Here is a 14,265-nt window from a genome sequence, read left to right as displayed (position 1 = left end):
CAAAAATATGAAAAGATTGACCAAAGTTTTGTACTAGAGATAAGTTCCGGTAATTTAGGCAAAAAAAAAGTTATGCATATGGTCTCTTTTGTGTAAAGGTAAGCAGCCTGCCAATCAAAGTATAAATTATGGTCAATTTTATAATTATATCAATATTGATCATTATCCATAAATTATTCAAAGATATAATATTGAAAAACTAATGTTTTGGCATGGTAGGAAGACAAGGTATAAACTTTTCTTATACTTGTTGTCATGGCTCGAGATCTACTAACACCTCTGGTGTTGATTGTAGCATCAGAATCTACTTTTAGTGCAGGTAAATGCGTGTTGGATGATAGACGATTCAGTTTACACCTAAACATGGTTGAGATGATAATGTGTATGAAGATTGGGTCAAAGCTTATTTCAAAATACATTGAAGAATTCAGAGATTTAGATGTTGAAGATGAGTAGATAAATGATATAGTATGTATATTTTATTATATTTATAATTATACAGTATGTAAATTAATTTATTTATACTATGTTATAAACTTATAATATTTTTTATCATATAACCACGGTATTCCTCCACCACAAGTGGGGGATTATAAATAAAATATTTAGGGTATTGTCCTCAGTTTTAATAATTAAAAAATAATTTGTATTTAAAAATCTTAAATTATTTTTTTTAAATTGTTTAAATAAGTCGGTCCAGCCCGAAGGCTATTACTGTATAAGCCTAGGGCTTGGCCTGACCCATGAGCTTGATAGGTCGAGCCTGAGCCTGAGCCAACCCAGCTTTGCCCATTGACATGTCTGTCTAGCCTCATGTATGCATCATACTTCTATAGGCAGTACTCATATCTTCCATGTGTACCTTGTCACACAGAGTCTATTGTCTTATTCCATGACAACAAATCCCATGGATACCGAATAAAGGTATCTAGATTGTCGGCTAAATACAACATTTGATTAGATACCACGTTTTTATTGTCTACCCCCAAAAGGAAGGAGTGCGTTAAATACAAAACAACGAACTTTATGAGATCCTCATCATTGTCACCTCAAATCTGTCATCAGCCGCCCCTTCGATGTATTGATACCATAATGATCTACTAAGCGTTGGGAAGTATTGTAGCATCAATCTAGAGATTCTTGAACAGTTCACATAATGCAACACATCTATGTCATCTCCAAATAAAAGACCAATGACAAATGCAAACTCTAAATGTACTTTCACACCATTTATTTAAAACCATAGTTCTCTATCATGTTGCCCTTGGTTAATTAGATAGAAAAACATTGCATGCATAAGAACGACACTAAAATGGATTTTCTCTAAACCCAAGAATTGGCCGAAACGGGTCATTCAGAATATCTCTTTAAGTCATCATTAATTTCTAATTTATAACGCTAACAATATCCATCTTTATTTGGATAATCATTTGCGTATTAAATTTATATGCTTCATGAAACCTGTATGCTCCCTCTTGGATATTGATTTAGTATTCCTACAATATAATGAAAACAAATGAAAGAAAAAAAAAAAGGATTTTGGCATATCAGTGACATTATAGGATAGTAGGATATCGCTTGGTAGGTAGGCGATATCGCATAGATATTGTTTTCTTCAAATCTTTTTTTCCTTTCTTTTCTCATATCTCAGCCAAACCAACCATTAAACAATCAATTCAAATCACACCAAACTCAACAACACAACAAAATCCCTTTTTTTAAACCTTAGATCTATTCATACACCAACAACAAACACCAATATTTAGAAAATACATCAACAAAATTTAAACAAATCTAAGTAGAAATCACTCACTCACAAAACTCGGCATGTCATTCTTCACAAATCAATCAGATTCAGGTGATGGTATTGGTGGATGGAATGCTCGATCTCTTTAGCAATAGTGGACAGAGTGTTCATCGTTGGCATCAACTGCTTCTTCTTCTTCGCATGGTAGTGGTGGCTTCTCTCTACCTTAGCGGTAGAGTCTTGGAAAATGAAAAGAATTTTTTTTTTTTTTGTGAAAATGACTAGTCTTGGAGTTTTATATTCAAAACTCGGGTGAACTTTCTTTTTTGCTTTGCAAAAAGGAATCATTTGCAAACTTTTTTTCATAGGTAAACAGTAAAATCGTATGTGTGTCATCCCTTAATCATAACAAGGGTATTTTAAAAACTATTCACTTTTTATGATATATTTGTTATGTGTATATAAAGTGTAGTAAAAATATACGGAACCCAAAAGTGGGTTTTTTTTAATATTCCTTGATAATATACCTAAAAATATTTGGAAAGTTTTTCCCTTTTTATGTTGAATGGACCAAGTTTACCTTTGATTAAAACGAAAAAAAGAATTCTGCCTTGGAATCTCCGGCTCAGATTTGAATATATAGTACCATTTAGTTCTCTTTGGTTTCTTTGTTTCAACTCTAGATGAGTTTGTTTAATAGTTAAAATATAAACAACTACAAATCTTGATTAGTATTTTATCCTTGCACATATGATGATTAAATGCAGTAAAAACAACCTTTACAATATCTATATAAAGAGCAATACTACGTATCACATAGTTTTATTGATATATAAAATAGGAATTACGTTTACGTTGGCAGGTGACGTGATTTTACTTTAAACTAGTATATATGTTGCTTGGTTTATTTTCCATCCCACTTATTACTAATTTTAATAAAGAAAATTCAAAATACTTTAAACGGAATAATGAGTCCAACAGAAGCAGCCTAACTTGTGGGAAATTCATAAAATAAGAACAAAATCAATGGCATACATCTTAAAAGAACAAAATCAATGGCATACATCTTAAAACGCCTACTAAGTTATCAGGAGGGGCGTTCAAACTAAGTCTTCTAACACAACAAAAAAAAAAGCTTACCTAAAGTACCTCAAGTAAATCAGAATTATATGAGAAAGTAGCAGCCTTTCCAAATGCAGCGGTTGAAATCCTTAGTCAAGTAAATCTGACACTGCTGTCTTCCTAAACGCGTCCACCTGAACTAATTCTGCTGCCAAAGCCTTATTTGGGAATATATTATCTGCTTTCATTCTCTCCCTAATTCCATAAGCTGGAGCCTTGGCTTTTATATATGCTTGGATTAAAGTTTGGAATTGCCGGAGTCGAGACACATAACCTACCTGTCTCATCCTATGAAATAGTTTTTCAGTATTATGAATATCACCCTGCTTTGCATACTGCTCCATGATGACCATATAAGAACTGAGCATTGGCTTCAGTTGATTCTTCTGTGCTGCCTTCTGCAGAATAGAGTCAGCCTTTTCCAACTCTCCTGCTTCCACATGAAGCTTTATGAGTGCATCCCAAGTCAATGGTCCGATTTGGCAACCACTATCTGCCATTTGCTTAACCAAATCTTTCCCTTTTGATAGCATCTTATGGTTTGCATATACCTTCAATAGGGCTGTATAATGCCTTGTAGAGAGCTTATTCCATGTTTTTAACATTCTATCAAAAACTGCTTCTGCTTCTTCAATTTTCTTCAGCCTACCCCAAGCTTCAATAGCTGCCACACACTCATCAAGTCGTGGATTTGCTTCGCAAAATTTCCAAACTCTACCCACCTCATCAGCCCTCTCAAGCTCTGCATACAGAGGAAGCAAAACACGGCATGCCCATCGGTGTTCCTTTAGGTTGCCTCCTTCCATCTCTTTCAACATAGACTCTGCCTTTTCTTTCAGCCCACCAGAAACATAATACCTGGCCAGGATGGCTTGTGTACTCAAGTCAAGTTTCATGCCTTCAGCCTTCATTGTCTCAACAATTTGATCCATCCCAGTTATGTCATTGGATTGACCTTTGGTGTCTATCAAAATTTTATAAGTGAATTGAGAGGGCTTGACATTTTCTTTCTCCATTAGCAACAAGACATCAGCTATTTTCTTTTTGCTAACTCTCTTATATAGCAGGAGCAGCTGGTTACAAGCAAATGAGGTAATTGGAAATTCTAGGTCCCTCATTTTGTTGAAAACTTCTTCTGCTTTATGCACATTGGTGACAGCAACACAATTGGCCAGCAAGGTTCGATAGATTACCTCCCCTTTGAAAGATTCTGGGATCTTCTGAATATACTGTTCTGCCCTATGGATGCCATGTACCTTTGCAATTAAATCAACACGAGAAGCATAATCTCGTTCAACAAAGTCAAGCTGCTTCTTTGCCTCCAACCACTCTGAGAGCTGTAACATCAACAAGTGTCAATTATGCATGAAAGCCCAGATAGGGAAAAAGAGCACTGTGCCTTCACAAAATAACATGAATCAGACACACACAGACATGAAATATTTACCACAATCTTTAAACTCATTGTGAACAAAAATTGTGAATCATTACATTTATGCACGTTACTTCACTACATTATATTTAACATCATTAAATGCTGCAGTCTAATGGTTCACAATTGGTATCATGATTTGCGTATATATCACAGTGCCACTGAGAATATTGACATGTATACACACACACACACACATATATATACACATATACATGCATATACATCTATATACACATATACACACAGATAGAAACAGAGATACACACACATATACATACACACATACATAAATACATACATACGTACATATATTAACACCATAAAATAACTCAAACATGTTGAACTTCTATAAATGTGGATTAACACAAGGACTAACTCTTATAAACCAACAAACCTCCTATTCAATAGTGAATGATAGAGAAATCAGAAAAAGATCAATTTCATTTCTCTTTTTACAGACCATTTTGTGAAATAATATTGAATGACATTCTCTGCAGTTGTATACCATGTTACCTATCCAAATAAATCAGTGATGAAACCTAAATGTATGCATTTTTGTAACAGCCCTTTTCTTAAAGGATAATCAATAAATTTCTCTGCACTTTCATATGCAATTCCTTATCCAAAATAATTATACAGAATAACCGAAGAGCACTTTGATGCATGAAGAACATAACAAAAAAACATATATGTAATATCAAACCCATACAAGTCAATTCTAAGGAATGATTTATGACAAAGAAAATATTACTTGAGGATGACAAAAATTGAACCAAGTAACATCCGTATTTTAAAATTTTCAAAAGCAAAAACATGTGTATGCATACACAAAAAAATTAATATGGCCATGTGGTTTATGTGTTTCACTGTATGAACAAGAATGCAAATCCAATATAATGGCTATGAATTACATGTGCGTACACACAAGCACCTAAGATATCAGTGGCAGAGAGAACAATAGAGTTAATGAGCAATAGCTGTAAAGTTCATATGATATAATAGCATTATGATAATCACCTGCAAGGCCCTCCTATACATTTTTCGTTTACGAAGATTGAGCATGGCCACTGATATCTCTGCATGGTTCAAATCTTTTCCTTCTTCAACAAACTTATCAAGAGCACTTTTAATGGACAGGCCTGGGGCAGCAATGATGGTTTTGAACAGTTCTGAGAACATCCTATTCTTTCGCAAATTTTTCTTAGCTGGATCACTCTCAATATCTAATGATTCTAGATCACTTTGATCAGGATCTTTGATATCATCATTATCATCAGATAGCCCTGGCTCAGATATTAATTTGTCCACATTTTCATCCTCAACATTGCTTTCATGCACTGCCTCACTAAAAGGTGTTTCAAGTTCTGAAAACCCTTCTTCCAAGTCATCTTCTTCTCCACTGCTTTTCGTACTGGCTTGGGAGGAAAAGCCACAACTCCCAGCAGAAAAATTTGAAGAAGAATATGATGAATGGTAAAATCTCAGTGTGGATAAACCGCAATCAGTCTTAATTTTCTTCCCTAAAACCCATAAAGCTTAAATAAATAAAACCCACATATGAACAGATACATAAAGATAAGGATATTAGACCCATATTGGAGACTAAAACGCTTTAGAATCAAAGCAACGCACAGCCAACAGCACCGACGTTTCAAAAACAATAACATTAAAAAACAATAAATTTTTAAAAAAAAAAAAAGCCAATGGTCGACATAATAAATCATAAAAAGCCAGAAATGAAACAGCATATATAAAACGAATAAATTAAATATAAAAATATAGTCGAAAAAGCAAAATCGAACCGGGAAGAGAAGGCATGGAGCAACAGGCAACAAGCTTGGGTGATTTCTCGACCTCCACGCCAGCTACTTCACAAGGCGAAGATTCTTGTGATTGGAGTTCAGGCTTAGCGACAATGGAGCGCTTACACATTCTAAGGTTGGAAGATTTAAGGGATCTCATTGCCCTGGAAGCCAAAAACCCTAAACCCATCTTCTTTTTATGTTTTTTTATTCTGCTGGCTTAGTTGTATTGATTCAAATATATAGGGGTGTTGGCGTTTGTGGCTTCTGTTGCTAATTAGGTCTAGCTCTTTTTTATCTTCTTGGTGTGGGCTTTTAAGTTTGAGAAATTAAATTAAATGTGCCAAACAAGTGACGGGCAAAAAGGCCTCATTTCTCAAACCCGAAGTGAAAATGCCCTTTTAAAGGGTTTAAGTCAAAATACCGCAATTCTTTTTTTAAATATCAATATACTTTTATTTAAACTCTCACTCTCGTATCTGTGTTATACCACTCAAATTTTCACTTTTCACTTAATCTCTAATACTACGAGTTCATTTGAAAGAAAGAAAATTTGTGTTTCTAAGTATGAATAAAAATTTATCCGTGATAACAAGATATTTATACGAATTTTAATCCAAAACATAATTTATTCATTAAATCAAGTCCGTATATTTTATTTATATAATTATATGAAAGGCATTTGGATATTTGACAATATATGAGGGGATTAAAAAATATTAGAAAAATATGAAGGGTATTTTAATATATGATAATATATTAAGATGTTAAATAAAAAATATTAAAAAAATATAACGACATTTGGGGATTTGACAATGTATAAAGATGGTAACTGGAATGTCAAATAAATAAAGGGGGTGTTTTAAAATTAGACAAAATATTAGAGTGCCAAATCAAATGCATCAAAATTGTGGAGGCATTTCGATATTATTAGAATATGAAATTCATATATGTTTTTTATTTTTGTTAATATATGATAGAGTTAAGAAAATACAAGAAAACATTGGGGTATTTTAAAATTAGTAAAAATTGGGGGTGATAAAAATAAGCCAAAATGGGGGGAGGGGGCATTTAGATATAAGAATATTAAGTTTGTAAAATGTAAGAAAAATATAGGGGTATTTTAATATTTACTAATATATGAGGGTTTTAAAAAATACAAGAAAAATGTTAGGGGTATGTAGAAATTAGATGAAATATGAGGACACTAAATGAAATACACTAAAATTGGGGGAGCATTTAGATGTTATAAGAATATTAAGTTCATATATGTTAGGAAAATATAAAGGTATTTTGATTTTTAAAAATATATGAGGGGTTAAATAAAATGCAAGAAAAATATAGCAGATATTTTGAAATTATACAAAATATGAGGGTGCTAAATAAAATACGCCAAAATTGGGGGAAGGGGGCATTTAGATATTATAAGAATATCAAGTTCTTACATGTTAAGAAACTATAAAGGATATTTTTATTTTTGATAATATATGAGAGGGTTAAATGAAATGCAAGAAAAATATACGGGGCATTTTGTTATATTGATAAAGTTTAATATGGATGTTTTGGATAAATGTTTCTTTTTTTATGAATATGGTTTATCAAAGGATTGATTATAGAAATGACGGGTTATACTGCTGTTCATTTCAGAGGAGAATAGATTCAATGTGATCATGATATAATAAAATACAATGAAGGTTAAAAAGTATTGGTTAAAGCTTCATTCGAAACAATACTTGAGAGATTTATCCACCTGCTAAGTGAAAAGTTGGTATCAATTTGATTTGAAATAATATTCAGCTATGCATGAAACCAAAACATATCGAGCTAGACTTCTCTATAAAAATAAAAAATGATAAAGATGTCAAAGGTCTTATTGACATATCAAAATACTTCCAGAAATATATTTAGTTTTTGTTACATATACTGCCATTAAAGCACAAGGGGAAGAAGAAATAAATGACAACAATGACGGTAAATTAAAAAAGGAATCTGACGTGGAAGAGTTGATAAATGTTCATAATGATGCATTATATATTGCTGCAGAATGGGTTTGTAGAGATAAAGAAAGGGTTTCAAATTGGGATGACTTTGATAGGAGCGAGATGGTTGATGTTTCTCTTGATGAGCCAAACCTAGAGGATCTGTTAACTATAATATAAGTAGTCTTTAGTTTGAAGATCCTTTTCAAAATGATAGGAATTATGTTAGACCATTTTTTGATAATATTCCTACTGATCCATTCAAGTGGTTACCCCGATTTTCCTTCACAGTATTCAATAATATTAAATGGTGTAAGATCAGTGCAAAAGGGGAATGTTATCAAAACTAGTGACATTTTTAGGGATAAAAGAAACTTACAAGATGTAGTGGCTTAATTTGTGTTGGAGAAAAGTATAGAGTGACAAAGTCAGACACGAATAGATGGAAGATTAAGTACATTGATAAGACATGCAAATGGTATCTATCAAGAAGAAGAATAAAACCCAATGTCATATTCTGAATCCGTTCTATGAATCTCATGCACACATGTTTAAGAGATTGGATAAAGTCATATCATAGGCAAGTTAAGGCTCAAGCCTTAGGCCAATTAATAAAGTCGAAGTTTGTATTGATTGATCATATTTATTAGCATAAAAAGCTCATTATTAACATTGCTGATAAGTGTAAATTGATATATCATATTCATAGACTTGGCAGGCAAAAAATTAGGCAATATAATCATTGAAGAGCTTACTGGAAGAGTTATTTATGTTTATACTAGATTATTATTATAATTTAAAGTGTGCTAATCTAGGTACCGTGACGCATATAGAAACAAGCGAGAAGCATTGCTTTTAGAACTTTTTCATGGCATTAGGTTGTTTTATCCATGTATTTCAATTTGTATTGACACTGTATTCTTAAAGGGTCGACATCTTAGACATTTAATTTTTGTCGTGGCCCTAGATAGTAATAACTAGTTTTCCTAATAGTTTTCGACGTAGAGAAAAATGAAGATCATCCAATATGGTGTTGGCTCTTGAAAAAACTTAAAATTACATCAGTGAAATACTAGCAATAATCTCAGATCGACATCATACTATATACTCTATAATGGTTAAGGTATTTCTAGATGTACACTATAGATGTTGTTGTCATCACCTTCTTTGCAACATGCAATTGAAGTATAAGCGTAACTCGTAGGTCACGTGTTTATATTGAAAAGTAACGAATGCTTATACAGAGGCAAATTTTGAGATCATGATAAGATTTATTTATGAGGTACATTTTGAAAGGGGGGATTACCTACGTAAAGTGGGGTATCAGTGATAGAGCATGGCACATTTTCCAAGTAACATGTATAACATAATAACAACCAATATCGTAGAGTCATTTAATGCATTTGTCAAACATGCGTGAGGTTTGCCCATCATGGTGTTAACTGAGTTCATTCGGGACATCTTGCAACTATGGTCTTGGAAAATTATAGAGGTTGATTTTAGAGCAACAGTGAGATATTTCTTTGCTACTAGCAAATTGCCTAGATGTGTAAATGTTACAAGGATTGCCTTGGTCCTTAAGGTGGAAAGTCTTAGGAAGATGGGTGACTTTAGACCGATATCATGTTGTAACATGTTTTATAAGTATATTTCTAAGGTGATAACAAACTGACATCATTAAAAGCTCTCAGTCAACTTTTGTACCAAGGCAGCAGATTATCAATAATATTTTGCTCACACAGGAGCTCTTGTATAATTATCATATCATAGATTCCCTAGCCCAGTGTGCACTTAAGATAGACATTCATAAAGCTTTTGACATAATCAGTTGGGACTTCATCCTCTTAGCTCTATGGATAATAGGTGTTCTAGATTAGATGGTCAAGCGTATTGAGACATGCATGACCACATCATATTTCTCAGTAGTTTTGAATGGAAAGTTGCATGGATTTTTCTCTTTGTCAAGGGGATCATTTATTACCATACCTTTTTGTCTTGGCCATGAACGGTTTAAGCAGTATTTTATGAGAGGTTACCTGGGTTCCTAATTTTCAATACCATTGGCATTGTCAACTAATAGGTATCACTTATTTTGTATGATCTTAGAAAAATCTTTACAAAAGAGACTTATTAGTAGCACTAAAGATGATATCATTAACTTAAATTTGAACAATAAAAATATCTTGCATATGCCTTTTTATAAATAAGATGGTATCCACCTTTCTTTTTGAAAAGTCATTTTCAATTAAGAAAAAACTTAATCTTTCATATGAAACTCTAGAAGTTTGCTTTAAACCATATAAAGCTTTTCTTAATCTAAATACATGATTTAGAAATTCATGATTTTCAAAACCAAGAGGTTGTTTAACATAAACCTCTTTTTGAATAAAACATTTAAAATACATTTTTGACATCCATTTGAAATAATTTGAAATCAAAATGGCATGCATATGCAAGTAATATCCTAATTGCTTCTAGTCTTTCTACAGGTGCATAAGTTTCATCAAAATCAATACTTTCCTTTTGAGAATACCATTGAGCAACTAATCTTGCCTTGTTTCAAATAATAATGTCTGACTCATCCATTTTGTTTTGGTATACCCACTTTGTGTTGATAGTAGGATGATTCATTGGCCTTGGAACTTGTTCCCAAATATTGCTCCTCTTAAATTGTTCCAACTCTACTTATATTGCAAGCACCCCAACTTTCATCTTCAAGAGCTTTTTCTACTTTCTTAAGCTCCATTTGTGACAAGAATACCACAAATTGGAATGTATTCCTCAATAAAGCTCTAGTTTTTTACCTCTTAGGTAAGGTCTACAATAATCCTTCTTTCTTTCATTTTACCTTCCACCCTTGGATATAAGATTTCTCTTTGTGGTTCTCGAGGTTGCATAAGTTCACCTTTTGATCTTCAACCTTATCTTGATAATCTTCTTTCTCTTTTTTTGGTTGAGATGATCCTTGATTTGCAGATCCTTCGTGAGCTTAATGACTTCATCTTCATTTCTATTATCTGCACACTTGGGAGGTTCATCAAATACCACATGAATATATTCTTTAACTAAAAGAGTTCTCTTGTTAAAGATTCTATATGCTTTGGATGAGGAAGAGTAACCTAGAAAAATTGTTTCATCTGACTTGACATCAAATTTTCATAAGTTCTTCTTACCATTATTGAACACAAAACATTTACACCCAAAAGGATGAAAATATATAATATTAAGCTTTTTTTTCTTTGAATAACTCATATTTTCTTGAGGATTGACCTAATCATGGCCCTATTTATAATATAACATGAAGTATTAATGGCTTCACCCAAAAAATACTTAAGCAAATCATTTTCACACAATATGGTCCTAGTCATTTCTACAAGTGTCATGTTTCTTCTCTTAACAACTTCATTTTGTTAAGGGCTTTAGGTGCCGAAAAATTGTGTTCAATATCATGTTCATTACAAAACATTTCAAAATCTAAATTTTCAAACTCTTATCCATGATCACTTCTAATGCATGCAATTGCATAACTTACTTGGCTTTGCAATTTCCTAAAAGATGGAACAAATACATGAAATGCATCACTTTTATTTGCAAGAAGCAAGATCAAAGTAAATCTTGAAAAGTCATTAACAATTACAAAACAATAATGTTTTCCACCTAGGCTCGTAGTTCTAGATAGTCCACATAAATCCGTATGTAAAAGTTGAAAGGTTTAAGGTTGAAACACAATTTCTAGACTTAAAGCAAATTCTTGTTTGTTTGCCTTTCATGCAAGCATTAAACACATGATCCTTTTTTAAACTAATTTTGGCAAACATTTTACTAAATTTATTTTTAAAAGCTTTTAAAGAACATCAATGCTTGCATGTCCTAATCTTCTATGTCATAACCATATGTCTTCCTCTTTAGTTGACAAAAGATATAGGTCTCTAGATGCACTGTCATGCAAGTCTATAATGTATATATTTGAATGTCTATGACCAATGAATACAATTGCTTTTGTGTTTGCATCATTAAATTCACAACATAAAGAATAAAAACTAATCTTAAAACCTTTGTCACACAATTGACTTATGCTATGTAAATTATGCTTAAGACCTTCAACTAGAAAAACATCATTAATTGAAAAAGAAAAGTTACCTATGATGTCGATGCTAGTTACCTTTCCATTGGAGTTATCTTCAAAGTTGGCATTACCTCTATCTTTAGCCTTCAAAAAGAAGAATAGACTATTATCTACCATCATGTATCTTGAGCATCCACTATCTAAGTACCACTTGCTAGAGGACCTCAAGGAAGATTGCTAGCAATCCTATAATATAAATTCATCTATTTACTTTTTGGCACCTAAATGGTCTAGGGTCCAACAACGTTAGTTTTAAGTGTCCTTTTAAGAACCCAAACCTTCTTCACTTTTAAAGGTTTACATTCCTATCTAGAAAATATCTAATAGTATGCCCAAAGAATGGCTAACTTTGCATTTCACATTTAATGCATGAGGTTTCTTTAAAGGCCTATATGGGTTTGAAAAAGGGTTACTTTTATTATACCTTAATCATTCCTTATTAAAACCACTTCTTTGAGATACGAGTATCACATCCAACCTCTTAGTGCCTATTTTGAATTTTTTGAATAATTCATTCAAAATAGAAACATTTTTCTTTAATTCTTCATGTTCCTCTTTCATGCATGTTAATTCTTTTAGGCATGAATCCTTTTCATTTCTAACAACAACATATTTCTTAGCCAACTCATCATGATCTTATAGGAGTATATCATGTTCCTTTTTAATGCAAATTAATTGTTTCTTTAATGCTTTATATTTTGCTTCCATGTTTTCATACATACCCATCAAAGTTTCAAAATACATCTTGTAGTTCATGCAAAAAGTACGAGTTTGAATCATTTACCTCATCCTCTAAATCACTCTTTGCCATGAAACATATGTTATCCTTTTCTTCCTCTGACTTACTTTCATCACTTGAGTTGTTTCTTTTATTCTAAGTGGCGGTAGATACTTTCTTGTTCAATCTCTTCTCTTTTTTTATCTTTCTTTTTCTTTCTTAAAAGACAATCTTGGTGAATATGACTTGGTTTCTTGCATTCATAATAAACTATCTGATTGTTACTTTTTTCACCATCCTTTTTTGTTCCTTTTAGTCTAGCAAACCTCATTCCTTTGTTCCTCTTTGATCTTGATAAAAATTTGCTAAACTTTCTAGCCAAGAACTCACATCATTTTCATCCATGGAAGAATTTCCTTTCTTTTCCTCTTCATTCATAACCTTTAATACAGTATCTCTTTTAACCTTAACGTTTTATTCCTTTGGTTTTCTTTTCATCTCATAGGTAAGGAGACTTCCTATGAGCTCATCCATTTTCATCTTGCTAAAATCCTTATACTCCTTAATAGCCATAACCTTTATGGTCCATGAATTGGGTAATGATCTTAAAATTTTCTTTACTAATTTGATCATGTCAATTCTCTTTTCGAGCCATTTGAGATCGTTTACTAAGTTTAAGAACCATTTGTACATGTCAATTATGTTCTCTCTGGACTTCATTTTGAATAACTCATATTCTCAAAAGAAAAGCTTGATATTTTATTCTTTAACTTGGCTTGTTCATTCATGTGTGTTTTGGAGTATGATCCAAACTTCTTTAGCAGACTCACAAACTAATACCTCATTAAATTTTTTAGCATGAAGAGCATAAAATAAGATGTTAATAGCTTTAACATTTAAGCTCATCATCTTTTCATCCTCATCGTTAAAATTGATTTCGTTTTTCGATTCATTAGTTTTAAAGGTTTATTGGCACTAAATCACCATGTTCAACAATTCTCTATAATTTAAAGTCAATGGACCTAACATGAAACCTCATTCTAATTTTTTAGTGAGTATAATTTGTTCCACAAAACACCTGAGGCCTAGTAATGCATTGCTTTTCAATGAAAATAGGAGTAGGTGTATTAGCCATTAAGAAAGAAGATTGTTTACTCTAAAAATCGTTAGATTTTAATAAAACTGTAGTCTAGGCTCTAATACTAATTGTTAAACATTTTTGTAATAGCTAATATAACCTAAAATTGGGGTGAATAGGTTTAAAAAAAAATTACTTACTTCACAACTAAGATTATGCATAGCAACAATAGACAGTAGAGCAAAAATCTACAAAGCA

General features: G+C 32.2%; 1 protein-coding gene across 1 annotated transcript; it reads right to left on the bottom strand.

Moving 5' to 3' along the window:
• Positions 1 to 2,729: 2,729 nt before the first annotated feature.
• LOC123228100 (pentatricopeptide repeat-containing protein At1g80270, mitochondrial-like) lies at positions 2,730 to 6,359 on the bottom strand. The gene is made up of 3 exons (XM_044653324.1): positions 6,107 to 6,359; positions 5,322 to 5,824; positions 2,730 to 4,206 (listed from the first exon to the last, which is right to left on the bottom strand). The coding sequence occupies exons 1-3, from the start codon at positions 6,294 to 6,296 to the stop codon at positions 2,959 to 2,961; spliced, it is 1,941 nt and encodes a 646-aa protein (XP_044509259.1). The 5' UTR covers positions 6,297 to 6,359; the 3' UTR covers positions 2,730 to 2,958.
• Positions 6,360 to 14,265: the final 7,906 nt, after the last annotated feature.

The sequence above is a fragment of the Mangifera indica genome, chromosome 1 (genome assembly GCF_011075055.1).
Source record: "Mangifera indica cultivar Alphonso chromosome 1, CATAS_Mindica_2.1, whole genome shotgun sequence".
NCBI classification, from domain to species: domain Eukaryota; kingdom Viridiplantae; phylum Streptophyta; class Magnoliopsida; order Sapindales; family Anacardiaceae; genus Mangifera; species Mangifera indica.
This window is presented reverse-complemented; position numbering and strand designations above follow the sequence as displayed.

Coding starts and splice junctions, on each gene's coding strand:
- LOC123228100 (XM_044653324.1), bottom strand. CDS start 6,296: ATGGGTTTAGGGTTTTTGGCTTCCAGGGCAATGAGATCCCTTAAATCT. Junction 5,825..6,106: donor CTCCATGCCTTCTCTTCCCG/GTTCGATTTTGC, acceptor TATGGGTTTTAG/GGAAGAAAATTAAGACTGAT. Junction 4,207..5,321: donor TGTATAGGAGGGCCTTGCAG/GTGATTATCATA, acceptor TTGATGTTACAG/CTCTCAGAGTGGTTGGAGGC.